The sequence below is a fragment of the Triturus cristatus genome, chromosome 6 (genome assembly GCF_964204655.1).
Source record: "Triturus cristatus chromosome 6, aTriCri1.1, whole genome shotgun sequence".
NCBI classification, from domain to species: domain Eukaryota; kingdom Metazoa; phylum Chordata; class Amphibia; order Caudata; family Salamandridae; genus Triturus; species Triturus cristatus.
In genome coordinates this window covers 1,178,838,648-1,178,865,520 of record NC_140589.1, presented here as the reverse complement: position 1 = coordinate 1,178,865,520, position 26,873 = coordinate 1,178,838,648, and the positions used below count along the sequence as shown (strand labels likewise).

General features: G+C 42.5%; 1 protein-coding gene across 2 annotated transcripts in view; it reads right to left on the bottom strand.

Annotated features, from left to right (window-relative positions):
• Positions 1 to 13,078: 13,078 nt before the first annotated feature.
• The window catches only part of LOC146821146 (N-acylneuraminate-9-phosphatase-like), a 47,801-nt gene continuing 34,006 nt past the window's right edge, over positions 13,079 to 26,873 (bottom strand). For both annotated transcript variants that reach the window (XM_085612106.1, XM_085612105.1), the window contains exon 3: positions 13,079 to 14,822. In XM_085612106.1, coding sequence (XP_085468232.1) covers positions 14,187 to 14,822 — 636 coding nt within the window. In that variant the 3' untranslated portion in view covers positions 13,079 to 14,186. The remainder of the gene's footprint in view (positions 14,823 to 26,873) is intronic.

Sequence of the window (26,873 nt, the reverse complement as noted above, 5' to 3'; positions counted from 1 at the left end):
CACCTGCTCTGGTGGGACGGTCACTTCACCCGCTCTTTTCTGTAGGACTTCTTGGTAGGAGTCCACTCCTCAGTACTTCCACCTTTGGGAAGTACTGCTAAGGTATCTGTTCAAAAAGTGAAGAAATGATAGTTAGAAGTAACCATCAGAAGAACAAGTTACATGCCTTCAGTAATGCCCTTTTGTAGTGAATATTCTATTTAACTACAGATTCCTCCCACCTATATAAAGGTCCCAAGTTGGAAATTCACCATTGTCTGAAACAAGGCGAAAGATACAAGAAATTGGGAGGAGTGTGTAGGGATGGGGTTTCGATGAAATTCCACTTTATCAGTTCCGGAGTGTAACCGAGTCATCGCAGAGCTGTGTGGCGCCACTTAGTGGCATACTGGAGAGTTGCTGGAAGAATTCTCCGGATCCAGTCTGGCACCTGGGAAAATCGTAAAGGTGAGGAATCTGCAGCTAAAAGTATTCATCAGAAGTAAAGATTTTTGATGACCCAGTGCAGCGCTGCACATGATACACTAAGTGCAGTTTGGTAATACATTCATATTTTATCCAGATGACTGGAGATACTGCCTGCCATTGTTTTGTTAGCTCATCGCACCTTTTAAATGCAGTTAGTGAATGGCCACATGCAGAATTGCTTAGCCGAAGTGTAGGTTGTAGTTTAGGGATGTATCCTCCAACATTGTTCAGGTGAGATCCGCATGCATTTGTTGGGTAGCTCCTTGCAGCAGGGTCTAAGGAAAGCAAAGTAAAATTTGTGTATTATCTCTTGCGATAAAGTGTCACTCGAAATGACATACATTTGGCAAAGGAATACCACTCATACGCAGAACGAAACCATGAAATGTCGCACATAAAAGAACTGAACACATGACAGGTATGTGCTGTTCAAAACTAGTAGTTGGGGCTGAAGTAGTGCTGATCTATGGACATAAATGGCTCCCTTTACAACACTTAGCAGTAGCTGTGACTCATGTCTAAGCAGTTGCCTTTTCCACCAGCCCAGTTCACTGATCTATTGTGAGGCCAGCTCTTATAACCTAACCCCACTTCCCTCATAGTCATTGGGCAGCTGGAGTCAGCACTAGTCCTAGGCACATCTCATCCAGACTTCTGGTGTGGACAGAAAAGATGTGCTTTTGGAAACTGGCTGTAAGTATGTAGCTTTGAGTATCTATTGATAACATAAAAACACCATGTAATATGTCAGAGTAACTGTACTTTAAGCTATTTCTTTGCTCCTTCCCAATCGTTTGTCACTTTCATGGTTTCTGAGATCAGCGCATATTTTACAACTTTAGAGCGGTGCTTAGGGTGGTGTGAGGCTGGTAGCATTCGCAGAGCTCCTACCACGAGTGAGCGATTCTCAGGATTTTCTTTTTTCTACAGCCTGGAAGCACCATCAGTGTTTGCTATTTGTGGGTACTATTGTAGTTTGCCATTTGTTCCTGACTGCAATACCAAGGAATATCATGCTTGTTGCCATTTCACTTTTTTTCTGAAGCTGTGGTCATATACACACGGGTGATCAATGAGTTCATGCTGCGTCCACGATGCAATGAAAAGAGCTACTCATATACTGGACCTTGACGAATGTGCATGACAGAAGGATGTTAACCAGCATTTTGAGCAAGAATGACTACTGAAGAGTTAAGGTCAGCATAATGAGTGATACAAGTTAAATATAGCATGGAGACCATCCTGCGGCCAATACGGTGACTGAGGAAGGTGTGGCCGTCATAGATTCTGCCCCCTAAGGAGCATTCCCAGGGCTTTTGCTTTCTCTGTCCCCCTGACACCTGCTTTTCCAATCCATAGTGAGCGCCACGTTCATGCTGAGGGGAACATCAGGTAAGGAATGAACATCTAAGCCAGAAACACAGGTTAGATGATCAGAGACTTGCTTTTGAGTCAGAGACGTCAAGGAGCAAAACAATAAAGGAAAGAGAGGCAGATTTGGAATTAGTAGAAAATAGGCCGCTGAGGAACCAGAGGAAAAAAACATTGAGCTCCTGCTGCTGGAGTCAGCTAGGTGTCTCGGAGTACTATTCCACGGTGCCCGCATATCCCAAAGGAATTAACTAGGAGCTATACGTTGAAGCTGATATGATTTAATGGGCGAATGCATTTGAAATCGTATGTAATGTACAGAAGTGAGGCACAGAAGACTAAGCAGCTCCTTTGCAGGAAATGAGGTTCTAACAAAGAGGAGTCTTAGCGTCAGAAATGTGTCCGTAAGTCAAAGATTTGGACTGATGTACAGGTCCTATTTGTGGAAGCAACATGGGGGAGTCCTTGAAATTCTCCCTAAACCCAGATTCCAAGGCACATATGGAACAAACTGATGAGTTTAAGACACACCTCAGAGGGACGAGTTAGGAAGGTACTGAAGGGAAAAGGACTGCAGAGTTGAGGAAATAGACGGCATATACCTATAATCAACTGTCAGCTGGTCCCACCGTATTTACCTTACTGTGTAAATAAATAACATCTTTCAAATTGAGAGCTACTGGGATGCCAGGTCTCTGGCATCATCTGTGAGGAGAATCTGCAGACCACCTAATAAGTAAATGATTATAGCAGGCCTAACAACCTAAGCATCACAAACCACCCATATCATTTCACAGGACCTAAAGTTGTGGGTCAGGTTTGCAGCTGACATCACTCCACAGTTTCACCATTGCTGTGTACATCCCTAAACCAGGTTTGGAGGCTCATGAGTATCTTTATCTCAATTCATTTATATAGGCATGACGCGTTTCGGCCATATACAACAACCTTGCTCACATACTGAGCCACGATTTTGAGAGCGCTTATGAAGTGCACATGATATTATTGCAATAAACATAAACAGAATACCATGACAGTAATGACCTGGGTAAATCATAACATATATGTAAAATAATTTTTCTAACAAACATTATTACTTATGTACTCCAATTTCCGCTAGCCTGAATATAATTGCATTCAATAATTACGATCTACCATAGTTCACAACATTAATCAAATGAATTACAGTCTTGCCTTAAACAGGCACACACATTTCACAAATACCTAAAAACTCAAAATTCATCGTATGTACTGCAATTCGTCCTTTAGATAGAATTTTAACATTTAATTGAGCATATCGCCCGATTGGGAATAATAGTCACAACACAACGGCGTTCAGATGACTCACCAAGTATCTGCATCATTCTATAGCTGTGTATATCAAATACAGAGGCTCGAGAAAGGAATAATAATAAATAGTGCACCACATTAACATTTTCAGCACAACACTCCTTGGCTACGAGTGAACTTACTCAGGATCCCATGCAATCAGTCACATAAAAAAAGGTACACAATTATCACATGCAGAAGGACACATAGTACTCACTTATCAAAACTGTTGCATTGCTGAATGAAAACAGCGATGCAACAGTTTTCACTGTGCCCTCCTTGTGACAAGATGGATGCACCGTATTTAATGTACGGTGCTACATGTCGCAAGGAGTTACAGATATGTCAGGAATCCTGATGTATCTGTTGGCGCAAAAGTCACACATTGCTGGAATTGTGTCGCAAGTATGACGCAACTCTAGCAACGTGTGGGAGAGGCCTATCTTCAATGCACTGTGTCACCCTCAAGCCTGCCATGAGGCAGGCATAGAGTTTTGATGCAATGGCGTCCTAGAAGTGGCACACTCAAATCTTTTAGATTTCAGGTGCCACTTTTACGAGGCTTTGATGTGGGGGGAATGCTCACCCTGCATATATTATACCTGATGCAGGTATAATGTGGTGCAGGGCTTTGCAAGGTAACGCATCTTCCTAGATGCGTTATCTTGTAAATATGGCACAACATGGCGCATTGTCTATGCCTCCGCTGCGTCACAAAAAGTGACGAAACAGTGGCGTAAAAGTGCTGCAGGCACCCTGGTTACGAAACTGTACATATATTCAGATCATGTCATCATGCAAATGTGCCAGAAGAAAAGACTTAAGGTATGCCATGGAAAGGTCTCGGCATGACAGTCTCACAACACAACAGGCAAGTTCTCACTACGCCTATAAGAAGATATGGTCAGGATCAAGTGAACACGTCCCCCTTAGCACTAGAAAACCTGTAGTCTTCCAGCACTTGGAATGGCCATTGGGGTGGTGTGTCGTTACCAACTACATCATCTCACAGTTTGGTGAAAGCATTCGCAAGAACACAGGGGCTTAGCTTCAGGGTATTTTTGGGGGTGTTACACCCCCTTATAAATGTATTTTCGAATGAATAGTTGGGTACAGGTGCCTTCAGTCGGGTATGGTGAGGTGTCTGTCGGAGTTCACCTGGGATTTTTGCATACAACACTGACAAAAACACACACTCTCTCACTCATCTCTATTTTGAAAGCCCTAAAAAACTGAAAAAAAAATATTTTACAAAATATTGTGTTTCTTTCATTTAGTACTCCTATTAAGCTGTATTCCTATCCCTTTCCACTGCCTCTTAAGCCCCTCTCATGCACTCTGCTTGTCATATTATGTATTTTGACATTATATGCCACCGTGATGGTCTGTAAATCTGTTGCTCACACCCCCTCAATCTTACTGACCAAGCTACACCCCTGCAAGCACCGTATAGGAGAAAAGGGGGCTTTTTGAAGTAAGATGTCCACTGTGCTCAATTGAAATCACCAGGTTGCATTTAAGAAGGTAAGGTCAAAGGGGCACGCCACAGTTTGACAAAACTCCACCATGTGTTTTGCGTAGACCTTGTCTCTAATGGCCCTCAGCCCATCCCTGTATCCCTCAGTGTCTGCTCATACATGAGGTCTATAGTGGCATGAAACCAACAAGCATTGGTGTGCAGATGCAGAATGGACAGCCAGGAAATTCCTGACACCTAGTGCAAAAAAATAAAAAATCAGGGTACAGTGATGATGCACAATGCGAGCAGAGAAGCACTTATGTATCTCATTCATACATGTTTAAGGGGGGATACGAATGGAAAGAATGTGACAACCTTTGAGATGCTAATCTTTTCCTAAAAGAGTAACGTTTGCATGTTTGACCAGATCTGCATAAATATTTGGCTGACATTCTGGATCTAAGGAACTTGAACAAAGATTGATAACTTAGTAGGAAAACGGATAGGCCAGAAGGACTATGCAGTCAACAGGTAAAAGATCATGGGACAATAGTACCAGGCAATAGTCACATTATTCAAACAAGGAGACTGCCTGGCTTAGGTCCCCAGCACTCTGTCTCTGTGACAGTGCAGGGAGCGCCCCCTAGCTCAGAAGTGGCATCACCAGGGTCAGTCTTGGGGGTGCTCTGTTCTCGGATATTGCAACCCCTGATTGACTGTCCTCCAACTGTGGACCGGTTTTCACCATCTGGGCCTCTGTGCCTACGACTTTTGAGCTGTACCCCCAGAAACCAGCACTTTCAAGGAACCCATAGCGGCTGCCCCACCCAGCGCTCCTGACACCGAGGAGCTCTCTCCAGGGGATGGTCTCATGGCACAGACCAGGTTCCCTTGCTTGTCCCTCAACTGGGAAAAATCCAAGCACTAGGGTTAGAAATTGGGCACTCTGGACCTAAGCCCACAATAACCTACCGTCCTATCTTTAGATGAGACATAGGAACCCCTACCTCCACACACTATACTGGGACCTGTCTGGGTCACTGTGTACTTCCTCCTCACTCTGTCAGAGGGAACCTGGACCCCTCCTTAAGATCACTCCCCAGTGCCTTCCCAAACACTCTGGTAATAAGCCAGAATTCTGCCTCCTTTACAAGTTCCCTGGGGTCAGTAAGCTTGCAGTCAACCAGGTGTTGGTGTAGCTCTATAAAACATGGACTGAATATTTTCTCCCTGGCAATCAAATTGTAAAGCCCCTCATAGGTGTTTACCTCACTACCATTCACCCAACCATCAGTTTCTTACACAAGAAATCCACAAAATCTCCCCAGGATGGGCAAGATCATATTTCTTGACAAGGGTTTCCATTATGGGGGATACCCATGTCCATCCCCCTTCTCTAGAGCAAGTAGGGAATCCCTCACATCCTTAGGTATATGCCTCCAGAGGCTAGCTCCTCAAATCTCCTCAGGGATCCTATGCATCTCTAGAGCAATATAATATGCCTCAAACCACTTGTCATCCCCCACACAAAGTCAGGTACCATGTCCATGTGTAGGTGGATCCTTCCTTCACCACTGGACAGTATATTTTCGTTGCCACCATTCCTGCTGGACTCTGACAGCTGTGTCGCCTTCAAGTCAGGCTCCTTAAGACTCAGTTCATGAGCCAACATTTTTCTCTCCTCCAAGGCTCTCTCTGCCTCAGCCTTTCTGTCCTCCACTAAGGCGTTTTCAGCCTCAGCTCTTCTCACCTCTGAAGTCAGTCTGACTAGCTGCAGCTTTAGGTCCCTCTCAGCTTGTCTGTCCTTCAATTCTTCAGGAGAGAGGATGTGGGAGGATACCCTGCTTCCTCTATTGGATCCAGCAGGGAATGATATCTCTGTGGATCCTCCTCTCTCCTCTGGAGCCAATGCCAAGTCACTTCCCGTCTCTTACTCATCGTCTCAGGGTCATCACCCTCTTGGTCCTCTGTGTGTGTCCCATATCAGCGTTTCACCTAAAAAATATACAGGGCTTCCTGCAGGTCCTACTTAGTGGGCTCTTTCTTCACAGCCACGGTTCTTGCATAACTTCTTCAGCTCCCTCATATTGCAGTCTAATAGGCATCCCGGACTAATTTCCATTCTGGCACGGTATCACAGGTGCAACAGCAAAAGAGTTCCAAATTTATGAAGGTGAGGTAGGAATCAGATTTGGAAAAATGACCAATTGAGTGAAAAAGAATACAATTTTAAAAAAAATTAAAAATGATCTCAAACTATTTATATAGAATGGTAGCGCAACACAAAATCACTGCACAGCACAAGTCCTAATCCCTCTGCTGATCACTAATGTAAGATAGGGGGTTGTTGGTTAACTGGGGTGGGAACCCTGGGGAAGCAGCAACCACAATCCTTATCAGGGTGAGGCACAAGCCAACCCCAAATTAACCTGTGCTCAACCCTTTCATGGCTTGGCAGAAAGCAGTTAGGCTCAACTTAGAGGCAATGTATAAAGTATTTGTGCAAAAAACTGTATATAATAAAGTGAAAAACCACACAAAAAGGATGCCATCCCAGATTAGAAAAATAGAGTAATTTTTAATAAATAAAACAAGACCAAAACAACAAAAATCCAATCAGTAGAACCTGAGATATGCAATATAAAATATTTCAGTGGAAAATAGTACCAAAAAGCACAAAGTGTCAATTGTGGATATTTGGTTGCGCCGGACCGGGAAAATTAGTATGTTCGGGCCAATCGTGATGAAGCGCGGGCTTGCTACAGGGACTCATTTAGTCCCGCTGAACAAAAGTACCTTAAATGATATTTTGAGGAGTGATGAAAGGAGGCGCTGCACAGTTGAGGCGATGCGTCAGTTCCAAGGAGTGAGATGCTTTGCCATTGAGGATCCTGGCGACGAGGGCTTGCGATGCGAAGTGGCATTGAGGAAGCGTCAGATAGTCGAGAAGATGAATCAGTTGAGAGGAACTCCAAGGCTATGATGCAAAAACCTGCAGCTTCTTCGAGTCTGCTGCTGACAAGATGTGCAAAGGCCTGCGTCGGTAAAGCTTCGCATAGGTGGCAGTTCCGAAGCGGTTGCGGGGGTCAATACAGAGGCCTTTGCATCAGGAGAACCCTTGCAGCAGAGGCAATGTGTCAGTTCTGCTCTGGTTTGTGCCGTGGAGCAGGGGAGATGCGCCGGTTCTGCTGGATCCACAGATGGACTGTCAGAATACCTTCCGGCCCACTTCCATGGGTCAAATACTAGTGTGGCAGGGTTGGACTCACAGATGGCACAGTTCAGGAATTGGGGTCAAGGTTGTTGAAGCCTTCTGTCCCCGAGGCTCTAGTCAGGAGGCCAGCTAACTAGCACTTGGAGTCACTTTGGAGTCCTTGGTTAAACAGATGCAGGTGCAGTCATTCTCACCGAGGCAAGAGGTCAGCACAGCAAACCAACAATCCAGCAAGGCGGTAGTCCAGCATGGCACCAGTCCAGCAGAGTGGCAGTCCTTTTTCCTGGCTGAGTATCCACAGGTCCAGAGGTGTACTGAATAGGTGGTGTTTGAGGTCCAATATTTATACCTGGTGCCCTCCCTCTGGAAGGTGGGAGAAGTTTCTAGAAATTCCCTTTGAAGTCCCCAGGCATCCTGCCTTACCTATCCTGGCTACAGACTTACTGCAGGGGGTATGCAGCCCTTTTATTGGAGCCAGGACTCAGCCTATTCAAGTGTGAGTAGGGCTTCGCCCTCCGATCCTCCCAGTGATGGTCCATTTAGGCACACCTAACAACTCTATTGTGTGTGGCTGTCTAGGAGGAATACACAAAACCCAGATACACTCAGTATTGTGAACCAGGGACAGGCTGCAGGCACCAAATGGCTAAGGCAGGAAAAGTTACATTTTCAAAATTGCAATTTAAAAATAGACTTCATCATATGAGAGAAATTTTCATTAAAATTCCAAAGACACCAAACATGAACTGGGGACCTGTTTCCATTTGGAAATTACAGCCAGATGTACGTCCAAATTTAGCACACGCAATGGGTTAGTGACCCGTTTGCAAATGCTAAGATTGGAATGGCCATGTACCAACACAATTTTGTGAGTCGCAAATGAATTGCGACTTGCAAAATAATGTGTTTAGAGATTCGCTATTTGCAAGGGGTGTTTCCTTCTAACTAGTGACTCTCTAACCCATGTACAAATGTTTTGCAACCGCAATTGCGGTTGCAAAACACTCGCGAATTACCACCCTCTTCAACAGTCAAATAGGAAGGGAATCCCCTTTTCTTTTTTTTAAATGCCTCCCATTTTCCTTTAAAGAAAAAAAAAACTGCTTCATTTGAAAGCAGTTCCAGACATGGTGGTCTGCTAAGCCCAGCAGGCCACCATCCCTGGGAGGGCCTGTCATTCCCAATGGGCTCGCGAATTTCGTGAGACTCATTAATATTCATGAGCCTCGCAATTTGCGACCCCATTGGGAATCGCAAACAGTGTTAAACACACTGTTGTACATTGGATTTAGCGCCTTGCAATTTGCGAGGCTCTAAATCCAATGGTCGTACATCTGGCCCTAAATGTAATAATGGAACTCCAATGTTATCCTATGGGGGAGGCATGCTTTGCAGAAGTGAAAAACGAATTTGAGTTGTTCATTATCTGGACATGTAAAACATAAAAGTACATTTCCAACATTTTAAATTCACTGCACCCTGCCCTCATGAGCTTTCCAAAGCCTAAAGGGTGACGTATTTGTATTAAACAGGAAGGTCTGGGCCTGGCAAAAGGTTTATTTTGCCAGGTGGAAATGTCAGGGAGATGTAGGCCTTGTAATAGTGAAAAACAAAATTGAGAGTTTTTCACTATCATGACATGTAAAACTTAAAATTATATATCCAGCTTTTTAATTACTACACAACCTGCCCAATGGGCTATTTAGGGCGCACCCAACATATTTATTAAAAAGGAAGGTTTGGGCCTGGCAAAAGGTATATTTTGATAGGTCGAAATGAATGCTTGAACTTGCACACAGAGGCTGCAAAGGCAGGCCTGAGACATGTTTACAGGACTACCTAAGTGGGTGGCACAATCTGTGCTTCAGGCCCAGCAGTAGCATTTAATTTACATAACCCAGGGACACATAGCACCACTTTACTAGGGACTTGCATGTAACTTAAACATGCTAATTGGGTATAAGCCAATTTTACCATGTTTTAAAAAAAAAAGAGCACAAGTACTTTAGGACTGGTGAACAGTGCTAAAGTGCACAGAGTCCCAAAAGCCAACAAACACAGTTTCAGAAAACCAGAGGGTGAAAGCAAAAGGTTGGGATGACCCTGCAGAAAAAAAGCCAAGTCCAAAACATATTCAACAAATGTAGTTCCTAAGATTTGATATTTCTGCATGGTTTGTAACACAGAAGTGTATAGCACTAATGTGAAACTTATTTTTGTTCTTACCTTTCCATTCGGGCAGTGCGTGCTTGCCCTTACTATGTGAAATGATAGTGAAAAAAGCTGATGAACATTTACCCCACTATTCCTGTGTGCAGAGTGCTCCACCAGTGAGCACAGTTTGAAGTGACAGTAAGTAAGAGTTGTAACCGACATCTTTTGATGTATCTTTTCAGATACAATACTGAGGGAAGTCCCCTTGGTATAGTTTGTATTGGCATGCATTAAATAGACATGTGGAATTGCCATGGCCAAAAAGGTTCACAAATAGTGTTGGGTAGATAGAAGTATTTAGGGATCTTTTTCATCTCGGTCCTGAAGAAAGCCATACCACCTTATCAGGCAATTGTTATTGGCTGAAACATGTCTACCTTGGATGTTGGAATAAATTGAATACTCTGAGGACATCTTTTTATGCTTTTAATCAGGCCAAAAGTACCCTGAATAAAGTAAATCATCAAATAAATAGGGGAACCTGTAGGCTATTTTAAACATAGATGCCAGTGCATCCCATAAAAATAGTTCTGCTAAACCAACGGCGCCGAGCCCACGCATACACACTGGGGGTATTGGGTGAGGACATGAGAATGAATCATGACACCAGTGCTACTGGTGAGTGAGGGACTTTTTATAAAACCAATTAGCCCACCCCTTTCCATTTTTTCAAAAGGAGGTACTAGAGAGGTTCAGTCACTTGAGTTATTTCTCCTACAATATAGGTTGTGAAAACATTGGAAGTGGAGGGTACTAAGCACTGTTGCTTCTGACTCCCCATTTCATTTAATTTGAGATTCAAATGCAGTGCAGCACCTAAGGGGGTATCTTATTATATTATGGTAAAGTTTTCTTCAGAACAGGGAGGTGGCAGGATCGGTGAGAAAGATAAGAGTATGTACCATAAAGATCATTACCAAAGGTAAGTACATTTTTCTTCGGGTATATACTTCTATTTGCTTAGTCCTCTTCTTCAAATAGAATCTCAAGCAATGCTCTCTTAGTAGAAGGGTCTGAAGAAAACTCGTATAAGGAAATCCTGCAGGATGGAAAGGCCAAAATTTCCATCCCTCCTCCACTCCGAATTCAAACAGTTATGTTTGGCAAAGATGTGGAGGGAAGACCATGTTGCTGCTTTACAATGTCTGCAACTGGCATTCCCCTGGATAACACAGCTGTAGATAACTTCACTATAGTGGAGTGTGCTCCAATATCCTCAGGCTGCTCTGTCTTTGCCAGTGCATAACAGATGTAGGTACACAGGATAATCCATTAAGTAAGAGTTTATGAACCACATTTCCCTTTTTATTGCCTACATAGTCAATGAATAGCTAGTCATTAGATCTAATCCAATGAAGTGTAGCCAGGCATGACTATGGAGGAGCTCATTAGTGTGTAGCCATGGAACCAGCCTTCATAATATGACACAAAGCATCTTGCCCATCTTGGACAACCTTTGCAAAATGAGCTCGAAAATGATCGGGAAGGTTCAGAAATACTGGGGCTGCCATGTCAAAGTTTGTGGGTATGATGTCCTAGTAAACAAGCAGCATTTAAAGATAGCAAGACTAAGCTTCCCACTGAGACTGCTTTCTTTCTTACCACTTCAACTTTTTTTAAATTTCCTGCCCGGTGGGTGAGTAGGAAAAGCACGAGGATTAAGTTGTGACGTGGATGACGACTTGACCACCAGATGTTCCAACGAGGGTGTACAGATTGAAAAGAATGATCTCTCAGATCTGGTTTCTAGCGACATGCTATTGTCCTACAAATAGCTGGACAAGAAGCCAGTTTGGACCATGGGTCCTTTACAGCCTCAATGAGGACTTCATAAAGTCATAAGAGAGGCTCAATTGAGGCTGGTGTTGGCTGCAATATGTTCATAAGAATATTATATGTATACTGCACTGTTGGAAGTGGGAGCTGAAATAAGTCAGCAGCTTTCTTTGGCAATGAATGAAAGGAAGTAATCTGAAGTGGGTCCAGTCCAGAGACCGGGTCAATATCTATTCCAGGGGAGGTGGCCAGTCCACGTGCTTCTTGTAGCAACATCAGGTCTAAATCACAGTCAGTGCCATTACCATCCCCTTGATACTCTGGAGACTGCTGATCTGATTCTAATCCGAAAAAAATAAGAATAGCCTCCTGGTATTGTCTATCCTCTAGAAGATGTTGAAATTCACTTCGAGGTATGGATTTTTTTTAACAGCCAGCATTAGGTCAATAGTAGATATCGGGGGTTCTGCCAATGGCGACGGAGCTAGAGATGCCACCAAAGGAGTTGATAGTAGTGCCAGGATCCACTTCGATAGCGGTACTAAGATTGGCATTGGAGGCGCGACAGGGTCAGCGGCAACAAGGGAGCCAGACTTGGTAGCTGGGTCGACGTTTTTGGCAGTCTCAAGCCAGGAAGACGCCGAATGGCACCAGAGGGACATGTGGATTCAGCGGAAAGTACCAAATTGAGTCCTATGGAGGCTGGGGTGCTCCAGAGGTGACTGCTGCCCTGCTAAAAACATCTGTCATGGCTTCCAAGGAGAGGATGGATCTGTACCCTTGATCGTGAACTCTGTGTATGTTGGAGTCAGAGCTAGAACGAATGGTGGAGGTAGAGCTGGAGATGGCATCAGAGGCTGGAGCAGCCTGCAACTGAAATAAAACCTCCACTAGTTCAGGTACTGGAGGCGATGAAACTGGGGATGGCTTACCTTTTGATTTTGATCTTCTTGAAGAAGCAGAGTGTTTCTTTATCTTATGCCCCCTCTTCTACATAGAAGACTTTGAAGATGGTGAGGAGAGAGAAAGTGACCTCGACCTCACCCGTGACCAGAACCTTGACTTTCTACTCCAACAACTACTACTGTCTTCCTCAGCACAAGCCGTGAACAGTTTCGCTTTGCGCTCCTGGATTGCCTTAGGGTGCATTTGGAGGCAAAAGGCACACGACAAGATGTTGCGCCTAGAACCTACGACCAGTTGTCGTGTAGGTTATAGATGAACATATGACCATAACACCAACAACATGGCATCAAACATAATCTTTTAATTGGAGACATATCACATATCATCATCAATGCAACACCTTTTTGAAGTACCCCATCAAAAGGTGTTGGGAAATTGGAACGGACATCAGGGAGCAGGGCAAAGCACTTTAAAGCTCTGATGACGCAACTACAGCTCCAAGCGCATCGCTGACCTGGTGTCCGTGCTTCCTAATGGCATCGGAGAGCTATCCCAGTTTCCATTACTCCTAAATCCCCATGAAACATGGAGGGCAATGTATTCTCTTTTCCACAGACCGTGTTAAACAGTTGTGAAAATCTATAAACCTACCAGTTTGTTAAATTGCAATGTACTTTTCTTGCTTTCTGCATTACTTTCCATCTTGTAACATTTTTGTTCCCCCATCACAGGAGGTAAACCAAGAAATTCAGGCAACCTAGCAAACTTCTAGTGCATATGTTCACAACACCCTACTCACACTTAAATAAGATAAACAAAATATTTGAGAAATGGGTATCTTACTTTTAACATTAAACCAGTTGCATATTTTCAGCATGCAGCAGGAGGACTACACCTAGCCGACTTGGAAAAAAGTGCAAACGTTGTCTCCCTAGAGGAACAGCTTGTAGCAGAAGTACATCAGCCAGGTCTTCCCTTGTCATCGTGATGCAAAATCAGTCCTATATTGATCTAAGCAATATACTGAAAGCAATATGTAGGGTGGCAGTGGAATCAGTGTGTTTGGTTGGTGTCTGTGGTAGTTGGATTGCAGAGAGGTGGTGATCTGCATGCTTGCTTCTGTTCATGTTCTTTTAGTGTTGTTCTAAAGACTAACATCAAATTGTAACTCTGCTTTTCAGTTGTACAATACAAAAAAGCACTTAACACTTTGGCATCAATTCATCTGATCAAATATGTACTCAAATCTCATTGCGGTCATCAACATTATTAATTGGTCATTACAAACGATGTTTGATCCACTACTTCACTTAAACAACTTTACGTGCGACATAGATTATATGAAAAAAAGGTGTGAAACCAGTAACGTGGTGATACACCAAAATGAGAATTAACTTCAATTTTGCCAACAATGTGTGCATGTTATTGGAGCTTAATTTTCTTCCCTACTTAAATTAGGATATCAGGGAGGTCAAGCACAGAAGGAATGATGAAGTCCGGTGCAGGGAGGGGGTTATCTTTTCTTCCCATTTGTGCTGCATTATTGATCCAGACAGTTGCTTTTAAGCCAGCATTGAGTCCTCCCTGAATGTCCGTGTCTAGGCTGTCACCAACCATGACACATTCTTCAGGCTTTACTCCAAGTATGTCACAGCAATGCTGGAATATAGAAGGAGATGGCTTCTCCTCTTTATGCTCCCCACCCACAACAATGGCATCAAAGTATGACTTGCAGGCACATGCATCAATCTTTTCCCACTGCACATGTTTTTCCCCATTAGTCAACAGAAGCAATAGGCACATTTTCCGAAGTTCAGTGAGCATGTGCCTTGTATCCTCAGCTAATGTTACATGTTGCAGTCGTGTCGACTTCCAAAGATCATAGCATTCTGCTGCCATATGTTTGGACACTTCTGAAGGCCGAGTTGCTTGAATCACTTCTTCCCAGTACATGGCCCGCTGCTTGTCAATATTCACGGTAGACGGATCGAAAGACTCATAGATGAGTTTGGTTTGGTACTTTTCACAAAGGATGCTTGCTTCGTCCTCACTGTACTGATACTTACTCTTCAACAAATGTATAACCTGTAAGAAAACAACATAGTTATTGAGAGTGAATCATTGCTATGTAGCTCTATTGCCCCACCACCACTGGTATGTGCAGTTGATCACCTGTTACACGCAAACTCAGAGTACCGCAGACTTCCGATAAGTGATTGTGAGTCTATGAAACAAGGCAGTAATATGCGCAGGGCTTGAGAAAGCAGGCTTTTTTAATGTATTCAAAGTACTACACCTTGCCTCAGATATCTAAACTCTTCTTTTTGGAAGAAAACATTGAAAAGAGATCATACACTTCTCAGTGGTAGAACTCTTCACAAGTGCAGTTTGCTACAGTCTTACCAGACAAGTCAGACAGATCTCTGCAATAAATTAAATTAAGTAATTGAAAAAAGGAAGGTCTGCCTCTCAAATCAAATTCAAAACTGTATGTGTTCCAATACAACAAGAAGGTAGGGGCTAGAAATGTCTGAGCTAGTGCTTGTTAAACACTGGTCGTTTCTCTAGGTATCATCCTGTGCTATCAATTGTAGCATTTGTCTTTTACGAGCATTTATAAGATCATTGTATGGCCACAGCATATTGCAGATAGTTATGCTGTGCCATGTCACAACATATATCGCAGGTGATGAAGATGTTTAATGCAGTTAATGGAGTCATTTTCTACTTCACAATTTCACATGCATGGAATAAAGGTTTCACCCCGTGTCTACTGTATCACAGGTATACCTTCCTTTTCAGCTCACATGACATCAAAACAAGGCAAACCTGGCTTGTTGGGTTTGCCAGTGCTTATTTTCCGTATATATGAGAAATCATGGAATGGGAATCATCATTTTCATATTAGTCCTTGATACTGCCACATTGGTGGCGCATAGCACAAATTGTCAGACCATGTAGCTTCTGCATGAACACGTTTAACAAATTTCTGTCTTAACATTGTTTGCAACAAAAGAGGACATTAGTCTTAAGTATACATGGAAGAGTGATCTCTGGACACACATTTGGCACCTCTGCTAAACTTACCAAGTAAGAAAAGCCAACTAGGAGCAAAGGAGATAACAGCAAGGGCCTGGCCGAGCCCACCCGAACATGTATTTTGTGTCTGGGAATAGATGGGAGGGGCTGTACATCTCCAGCATTCTGCCCCTTATATTAAATGTACGTATGTCATATCAGGGGCACCCGGATGCGAGATGGGGTGGAAGCAGCAGTGACTACTCCTCCAAGCTTACCCCCACCAACCATCAAATTGTTACTGTGGCAGGAGATGGAGGGATCAATATTGAGAGAGACATTTCACTTAGGATAGTCAAGAGGTGTCTGGGGGATAGATGAACACAGGTCTTTAAATATATAATAGGTGAACAGACAGTGGTTCTAGTATTACTTCTATCAACGCATCAACTATTGGGAAGTGATCATTTTCTATCGGGTTTTAGACTCTATTGTGGAAAAGTCAAGAATGCAGATAGGAATAGGGGGTAAATTAGCTGTCACAACCTCAAATTTAAATCAAGCTATTTATTTTATGCATAGCTAATAAAAACCATGACATAGGTTCATATACATCAGTTAAAAACAGCGTTAAACACTATTTAAAAAAATTAGCTGAACATCAAACAAATTAATCCATATCCAGCTGAAAGCATTATATAGGGGGCAGGGAATATTACAATCTGCATAGTGACTTTCTAAATTCTTTTCTGCTTGAGACAGGAATTTAATTAATGGTAGATTTAAGTTCATGTTGTCACCATTTAGACATTCGATCAAGGCTTGTCTCCACCAATGTATGCCATTTGAATCAGCAGTAGTCTCATCAGAGCTTTCCTCTCATTTACTAATGCTGGACGCACGCACAAAACATGCACATTAGTCTCAGGGCCTTGATTGAACAGTCTGCAGCTAATAATGGACCACTGATTAGTCCACTGTGGAATCATGTCTGGTGTGAAAAGGCTACCGGGTTGGTAAACCATATGTTTGTGTTTCAAATTGAGTACGTTGTGCCCATATAAGGTTGCCTCTGGGTGGCATGATTGTTCATCAGGATAATAAAGGCATGTGAGCGAACTAAAGGTTATTAGGTCACAGCCTACCAGGTAGCGAGGCTGTCTGGTTTGAAAAAGACATCTTGGGGGCATTCAGATAGTTAACCTAGGAATGCATTGGCTTGGTGGTTTGTAACTCATAACTCCGCTTTCTTCAAGCCAGAGCTGTCAATCTGCTCCGGCTTGGAGACAGCAAAAGTGGAGGTTTCATCTGCATATCTGCGTGCAGGGAAACAGATGAAAACATTGCTTATGCAAGCAAGGGGCTGCTATTTAAAGCATCTCCCTGCCCGCGGCAGAAGTGCTGGCTCCTGCATGAGGTGAACATCTGGCTAGGAACGCAGAGGCCTTGAGGCTCTCCCCTCAATCCCAACTGCACACAGGGGGCACCCAGATGATATGGCTGGGCCGCAGCGTATGTGGTCCCTGGAGCCGAAATCGCCCCGGGGAAAGAGCTCCCCACAGTATAATAGGTAGGCCTTGGGGATGGGGTCCCAGGGGCGAAATCGGCCTCTGAGGAGAGCCATGCAGCCCGCCTCCCCTATACAAATAGAAATATAGGAGCCGAAAGAGGCAAAATAAAGCGAGCAATGAGCAGAAGGAGATAAAATAAAGGTAAGAATCGAGCAGAAAGAGTCAAAATAGAGATCAAAAACCAGCAGAAAGAGGCAAAATAAAGGCCAGCATTGAGCAGAAAGAGGCAAAACAGAGACCAGAAATGAGCAGAAACAGGCAAAATAAAGGTCTGCAATGGAAGAAAGAGGCAAGATAAAGGTGAGAAATGAGTGAAAAGAGGCAGACTAAAGATCAGAAAAGAGCAGAAATAAAGTTCAGAAGTGAGCAGAAAAGGCAGAAAATGAGCAGAGCCCACTCAGGCACTCCTGTACCCACTCACAAAACAACTCAGACAGGTACACCCACTCACAGACACAGTTAGACACTCATGCACCCACTCACAGAGTAGCTCATAGTCTCTCTCATCCATTCACAGAACTACTCAGAGACTCACACACAGACTCACAGACCCTCTCAGAGACTCACACACCCACTCAGACACTCATATACACACTTACAGCCCCACTCTTACTCTCTCACACCCACTTAAAAACCTACTCCGACACTCATACACCTACTGAGACATTCATGCACTCACACACACACACTAAGGGGCCGATTACGATATCCGCTGAAAAGCATTCCAACCAAATCAGTCCCGGCATGCTTTCCGGATGTCTCGGATTGGGTGAGTCCGACCGAGTGATTTCGATGTATCTGGATGCTTCCGGATACAATTCGGTCGGAATTCAATGGGAGCCTGTGTTCCGAACGAGAACACAGGCTCCCACTGAAGAAAGGGGTGGCTGGGGAAAACCTTGCACCCTGTGGTAGGCACCCCAAGGTGCCTGCCACACTGTGCATGGTTGGAAAGGGGGGGTCCCTTGGGTACCGCCATGGGCCTGATTCGGAGAGCCCCGGGTGAAGGGGGGACTGCTACGGGCTCCCAAAGACAGATTCCGGCAGCTGATTCGTTCAGGAGAAACCGAATCGGAACGGCTGTCCGAATCGGTCATCGTAATCGCTCACTCGGAAACAGAGTCCATAGAGCTGTACGATTTGGCTTTGAAAGACGTGACCTGTCCAAAAGCCTTTCAGAAACGATTCGGACAGCCCTACCGGTTTACGTGCATCGTAATCGGTCGTTGGGAATTTTATACGATTCGGTCAGGACCAAGGGTTTCGAATCGGATATGGTAAACCCGAATTAGATTCGGAGCCCTTCCGAATGGCATCACAATCACCCCCTGGTGTCAAAGGTTAGTAGTTACAGTTAGGAAATAAAATTTTTTTTAAACCTTACAAATTCACTTGAGAAACCAAAGGTTACAGAGGCGCTATAGTTAAGAAATAGAATTTTTTTAAACTTGGAAATTCACTAAAAAAGCCTAAAGTTACCGGGACGTTCTAGTTAGGGTCAGACTATAACTTACGCCCTGCAATGCACAGCTTATGACTTCACATATTACATCACCCATGACATGGTCAGTGACATCACTGATGACAACTCAAATGACATCACTCAACATCATCCACAGAACCACTCATACACCCACACACACACACCCATAAATTTCTCTCTTTATCAACCCACTCATAGAGCCCTATCATATGACCAGTCACTCACCTATACAGCCACTCACACACCCACACAGCCTCTCAACAGAGCCACTCACTCACCCATACAACCACTCACACACCCACAAACCACTTACATATCCATTCACACATCCATACAACTACTCACGCAGCCACTCACTCACACATACAGCCAATCCTACAGCACTCACTCTTCCGTAGTCACTCTCATACCAACTCACTTAACTAAACACTCACTCAAACAGCCACTCACTCACATATACAGCAACTTCCACACCCAGTCATTCACTCAAACAGCCATTAAGGCACCCACTTCCTCACGGTCCCCAGTAGACAGTTATAGTTAGGAGCTAGTTTCCATAGGAAAAGTATTTTTTGCTTTGCTAATAACTTTGGCGCCGTTTGATTAATCATCACAACATTTTCAAAGGTTGTGTGCCAATCACTTCAGCTGCCGTCTGGAAATTGGTGGAGTGATTCGTCAAGCGGAGGTCTATAAAAAGGGGGGGGTCCCAAAACACGTTTCCCCCATTCAATTTCCTATAGGGATTTTAGACATGACTACAGCACGAACCTCTGAACGGAATTACACCCAATTTGGCAGAAAGTTAGATCTTGGTACAGAAAGAGTGCTATTTGTAATTGGATGTAAAACTGACCAGTATTTTTGGAGTTATTAAAGATAAAAAGATGAATTTACATTTTGGGACATGGATTCACCAAGGTGGATCCGCGGATCCACGCACCAACTGCAATGCTGTGATTGGCTGGCTGCACTTGAGAGAAAAGTTCAGGCCGCCATTTTGTGAATCACGACATGGTTCCCAGGTGGAATCAACTAGCATTGGAATATAAGAAGTGGCATAACAATAGCCCCCAAAGCCCCAACAGTAGGGGCCCCCTAGCTCCAGGGGGGCGCCTTTGGCAGTGTGTACAGGTAGTGAGAAACTGGCCTGAGAGCTCCTGACCGGGTCTGGAGAGAGCGGAAGCCCCTTTAAGTACTTCGAAGGGGGTCCCCTGAAGTTTTGTTAAGCCACTGGAAATAAGCAGACCATGCGACTGTTGAGAGGTAGCTATGAGGGACCCCTCATGGGCAAGAAATTGTTGAAAAGCAGTGCCCAGCGCAGACCCTATGTGAATCCACGATGGATCCACGGATCCAGATCCCAGTTATAAAAAATACATACACTCACAGACCCACTCACACACCCATACAGTCAATCACACACTCATACAGAAACTGATACATCCACTCACTGACCCAGAGAACCACTCACACACCCACACACACAGCCAGGTGCACACCCATACAGCCACTTACACACCCACTCACAGATGCAGACAGCCACTTACACACCCACTCAGACCCAGAAAACTGCTCACACACCCATACAGTCAATCACACACTCATACAGTCATTGATACACCCACTCACTGACCCAGCATACCACTCACAGACCCACACAGATACTCACATACCCACTGAGAGACCCAGAAAGCCACTCAGACACCCATACAGCCACTCACACACCCAGGCAGAGACCCAGAAACCACTTACACACTCATTTACACTCATACAGCCTCTCACACACACACTTACAGGTCCAGAAAACCCCTCATACCCCCACCACACACACAACCACTCATATACCTATTCAGCTACACACAGACCCATTTGAGACACAGAAAAACACTTGCACAACCATACAGCCACTCACACATCCACTTAGAGACCCAGAGAACCAGTTACACATCCACTCACAGACCCACAACATTACATAAATTGCAATAGGATATGTTTGTATTAAATGTGTTGTTGTTTTTCATTGAATGTGTGCTTTTGGCTGGGAATGGATCTGCACTCACACACCCACATACACACATATACAGCCAGGAACACATCCATCTAGTCACAGACCCATACAGCCAGACACCCACACCCACTTACACACACACATAACACACCCACACAGCCACTTCTTATAGTCACTTACAGAACCACGTAGCCAGTCAAAGACTCACAGAACCACTTATATGCCCACACGACCACTCACACACTCATACAGCCATTTAGCCATTCACAGATCCAGAAAACCACTCATACACCCACACAGGCACACACACCCAGTTACACATCCACACCACCACTAACACACCCACTGACACACCCATATAGCCCCTCACACAGCTACTTACACAGCCACTCACACACAGAGGCAGTGATACAGTTATATAAATTGTAATAGGTTATGTTTGTATTAAATGTGCTGTTTTGTATTGAATGTGTGCTTTTGGTTGGGATCAGACCTAAAAAAGGTTATGTTGTTTGAGATATGCTTGGTATTGCAAACAGTCACTCACACCTGCTACAGTTAATGTGAAGCTAATATGCTGGTGAGGGAAGGTCTTATGAACTTTTGACCTACTGGTAGCAGAGACTATTGGAAATATGGCTACTATGGAAATGGAGCCAAAAGAGTGTGGGCAGAAGGGAACAAAAGAGACTGAAGTGTGAAACTGAAACACAGACTGATGCACATAAATTGTTCATTAGGGAGTGCACGTCGTGTAATAGAAACTATTAAAAAAATATATATATTAATGAAAAAAATTAACAGCAGATTGTGAATGATCTTAAGGGCTGTTGTGTGAATCCGCGGCTCTACCTTGGATTCACACGTGGGGGGGGGGGGCACACTGAGTGCTGCCAAGGATCTGCGGATCCACAAAAAAAAATCTAGCAAAGTGTGCTTCTTTACAGGAATCATGGAAATGGTTAAAAAAACAATGATCATTTGCAAGTGGTATAAAAAGAAAAAAAAATTAAAGGAACTCTTAGATTTACTTAGTACAAGAGTATGGGTGAGAGCACAGTGGGAAAGGTAGCCATTATTGGTACTTTTGTACTGAGTGGAAGAGAATTGAGAGATTTCTGACTTGAGATTTGTAGCGGAAAACAGATATAAAAAAAGTTGGACAACAGCAAAGAGATTTTACAGGTAATTAGGTTGTACTATAAAAAGTATATAAAAAACAATTAGTGCACATAAGCTGAAAGAAAATATGTAGCTTCTAAGTACTGCAGTAGAATTGCAAAATAGAAGGGAAGTTAGATGAGAACATTAACTAGAGATGTAGTGAGCAGAGAAGGTGGAAGAGGAATCACAAATCTGAAAATAGTTATTTTATTTAGCCAGTATGAAAGAATGTGTTTGATATTAGATGTGGATGCTTGCCTTTAGTATGTCATGTAATAGTATGTAATTTGCACCCACTCACACAGTCAGGCAGGCACTTACACACACAGTTACACTCCCACAAAAGCACGTATGTACCCACTACTCATATCAGTCAATCACACATCCATAAAACCATTCACATACCCATTTACTCACCTATACATCCACTTAAATAGTCATTCACACACCACACCCATACAGGCACTGTCACACCCACTCACATCTATACAGCTATTCATGTACCCAGTACTCAGTCAGTTACAGATGCACTTACACAACCATACAAGCCAGTTATACACCCAGTCACCCACCCATACAGCCACTCAGATACCTATTCACAGACTCTCGCACATGCAGTCAGACAGCGGCCGAGGTACTTACACACCCAAACACAGCTTATGTATCCACCACGAACAGTCACTTGCACACACAGTTACACACCCAAACACCCACTAACACAGTTACCAGTCCATACAGCCACTTACATACCCATTTAGACACCCATACAGTCACTAACACACCTAGGAACACAAGCACACAGATACTTACACATCTAGTAACACACCCACAGAGGCACTGATATACTCACTCACACATACACTCAACCACCCAGTCACCCACCCCTACAGCCACCCATATACCCATTTATACACCCCTACTCAGACACTTACACATGCTCTTACACACTGACATAACCACTTATCTAGCTCCTCACTTGCTTATAGTATGTAATCTAATAGTATCTGATATAAAGTTAAATGTATTCTATATTTGCTTTTCAGATATCTGCTTGTGTTTACAGTGGAGGATTTACAATGCTGAGAAAAACACAAAGGAGAAAAAAACTGAAGAAAGAGTACTATGTGCCTAAAAGTGAGAATAAAAAAGTATATGATGGGGAGAATATGCTGGAAAAAAGAGCTGCTGGTAAGCTAAGGAGTTTGTTAAAGCAGTACATGGAAAGAAATGCAAAATGTGGAAAGCGTTTGGAATAAAAAGAGATGGTTCACAATCCACTCACAAAGGAGAGGGTGTAAGATAAAACATATTATAAAAACACCTAATATGACAAGGATCCATAAAGAATTTAAAGAAAAACAATTGAGAATGTTTAGAATTAGGGTAAGACAGAATTTAGTATGAAACATGAAGGCGCATAATTTTCAAAGGGGAATGGAAGCATACGTCAAGTACCGAGAAAGCTACATACAACAGAATGAATAAGTGCATGCAGTTAAACAACTGGCCTATGCTATAAGGTAAAAGAAGTTACTCCCATTGCAAAAGAGGAGATTGTTCCTAGAAATGTAGAGGAAGAGATAGGTGAAGCAGTACAAGGAAGGAGTAGACATATGCCTGTGTGTAAATGGGAGTGCAGTAGTATTCGTAGTATTCACCAGGAATCAAGTGATATATTAAGAAACTTTCTACATCAATTTAGATAGAAGTGTGAAGCAGACAAATGCATGTTTGCAGGCATTAGATCCATGCAAAGTGAGGAAATGCATCAATTTAAAAGGACACTCATTGGCGTGTCTATACAGAAAAGTGTGCACAATAACCTTTCATCATTTTCAAATGTTGGCTGCTCATCATTAAAAAAATCAAAATGTAGTTAGAAGATTTTACTTTGTAAAAAGTTAGGAGAAATTAATAAAGCACTTCCGTATGGTACAGTATAAGAAGTTGAAAATTTTAGTGAAGATATTCATTCACATTTCTTTGGTCCTGAAGTACAGTCTGGGCAAAATGAGGAGTTGGTATATTTAGGTGTAAAGGAACACAACACAGATATTAGCATTGATAACTTTTGACGAAAAGTAGCCTAAGTTTAATGCTGTTTCTACAGAGAAACCAAACTATGTTTGTATATTTTGTCAGCGAATCCATTACAAGGCCCTAATTCGAAATGCTGATGTGTGTTTAAAGAAGAAAAAACCACAGAAAATTGGCTAGAATTTGCAGTGTGTTCAATTGTGAAGGAACGTTTTGATTTGTTGACTCGCCAGATCACGTGCAAGTATTGCTATGACAAAATAAAAGGACAACCGAATGCCTGCCAGAGTAATTCACAATAAGTTCAAACATAAGCACAGGTGCACCACACCACATCATTTAATCAAAAAGAATAAATATAAAGTTCTTTTCAAGAGCAAACAGTAATAGTAAAATCTCACTTTGCTATTTATTACTTAAGTTGTAAGTCATATTGTTTGTGATTACTTATAGTATACATCGTACTAAAAAGGAGAAATAGCGAGCAGAGAACTCGATGCCTTTACAGTTCAAGGAAACACTTGACCTCATCTCCATTGAATGGTGGGTAAAAGATTTTATCGGTATCATCTTAGTGTGCTGCTGACTCCTGGTATTTCCCACTGTATTTTTGATTGATTTGCGCAATTGATGGATGGACACCTTAAACTATTTTGTGATAATCTAGTGCCTTATTTAGAATACCTATATGACAGTGGCCTGTATATAAGGGGTGGCTCTCCTTTTTTTAGTGCTGCTTGACTTGCCTTGTCGCTAAGTCCCGATGAGGAGTCTAATACATACTCCTCTATACATACTTCCTTAGACTCAATTTCTTATACAAATTTCTTATACATATTTTTTTGTACACATTTCTCCCTTCCTTGGTCCTCTGTAAATTTTAAATTTTGGATTTGTAATCATTATGAATGAATGCAAGTAATTGATGAAATATGAGAAATATGATGTTTCCTGAGGTTATCAACAATAATGACAAATACTTTTGATAAGTGTGTCCCGGCTGGGACCTTTTGTCCTTAAATGTACTAATTAACATTAAGGAATAATGTATTGTACCTTGACTGGAGGTAGAAGAAAAAAATGAGAAAAAAATATATATCATTGTTCAATAGTTTGTTGATCTGTCTTTGATATGTACAATAGAAAAATTATGTCTAATCTTTCACAATGTGATCATGGGTGAGATTTTGGCCCCATGTTCATTTGTATATAGAATGTCTTTTATGTATGTTATATGTTGTTTTTATATATGTAATTTTATTTGTTTGTATTTCACAGCCCTGAAGAAGTCCTATATTAGGACAAAACGCGTCGGCTGTACTGTGTGTGGAGTCATTAGAACTGGACTCTTTCCTTTTATCTATACAACATGAAATTGGAATAAAAAAGAAAAAGAAAAAAATCAAATAATTGTTTGCTCTTGAAAAAAACTTTATATTTATTCTTTTTGATTAAATGATGTGGTGTGGTGCACCTGTGCTTATGTTTGAAATTGTTAGGTTCCTGTTGGAACAAGCACTGTAACAGTGGGTGCTATTCAGTGTGCACACAGACCCCTACAAGTAAAATTAGGGACAATACTACTGGAGTGATATTGGGTTAGGTGCTGGCAGTTAGAAGGTTCCACTGTTAGGTTCTATTACATCTGAATGTTTATAAAGGAATATTCAAACAATCTATACATCTTTTTTCAAGCAATAGTTCATATTAACCTAGGACTGGGAAACTACCACCCACTGAGCTTCAGAAAGGGCTTAAAGGTAGATGTGTGTATTTACCATCAGGTATTAAACGCAATATTGAAACTGTGGGTATAGAGAGAGATTTGAAAGAAACTCTTGTTATTCTAGTGAATCTGGCAGGAACTAGTGGGTGTAAATATGGTGAAGAAAGCTTCATTGTATCTTAAAGAGAATAATTTGTGATATAAAGATGTAGATGTTGTTGAACATGGGAGTTGAATGGAGGAAGACATGTTGCCTTCATGTGGACAGTTTTTAAAAAGTGGATAGAAATAGATCTCAAGTAATATATGAGGCACTACATTATCTATCAACTCCATTCAAAATAGGTTATAGGGGATACCACTTATCTGTATCAGATGAAAGAAGCTAAAGGAGCTCCAATGAGTGTGTACGAGAAATGTTTAGAGGCTCGATATTTTCCTCAACTGTTTCCAACTTGAGTAGGCAGTCGGTATAATGATCATCCTGTGCAAATACCTGCACCAGAACATAGGTCAACAGGATTATATTCGGAGGACACTAGAATTCGACAAAGTATGTATTCCGCCTCCTGTTTGAAAGTGATTTGTCTGGACTTCCATATGCTGTTAAACATATTCAGCACTCGAAAAATGATAAAAATTGCACTAGACCTGCAGTCTAGTAATGTGAAACATCTACACGACCTAACTGAAATGCACTAGACCGCTGACTCTGAAAGCTGAGCAAATGTGACAAGTAAACAGGATTTAAAAGCATTTTTATTGCTCATTCGCTTTGGGAGCAATAAATGTGTTTTTAAGTCTTGCTTTCTTGTCACATTTGCTCTGTTTTCTGAGGCAGAGGTCAAGTGTCAATTTGTCTATCCTACTGCAAAAGACGGTTAAAAAATTCATGGAAAAGATGAGAAGCTTGAGTACAATTTTATTAATTTGATGGCATGCTAACGTGAGAACAATGAGTACTGTTATCATCCTCATGGGGAACTCAAGTGTATCTTGCCGAAATTTAGGTGCACCAACTTGTTTGCAAAACTGCATGTGATGATTTGCTTGCATTTTTGAGAGAAGCAAACTCTAACATTAAAGGTTTAGAATTGAAGACACCAGGAGAACTCTTCTCTTTGCA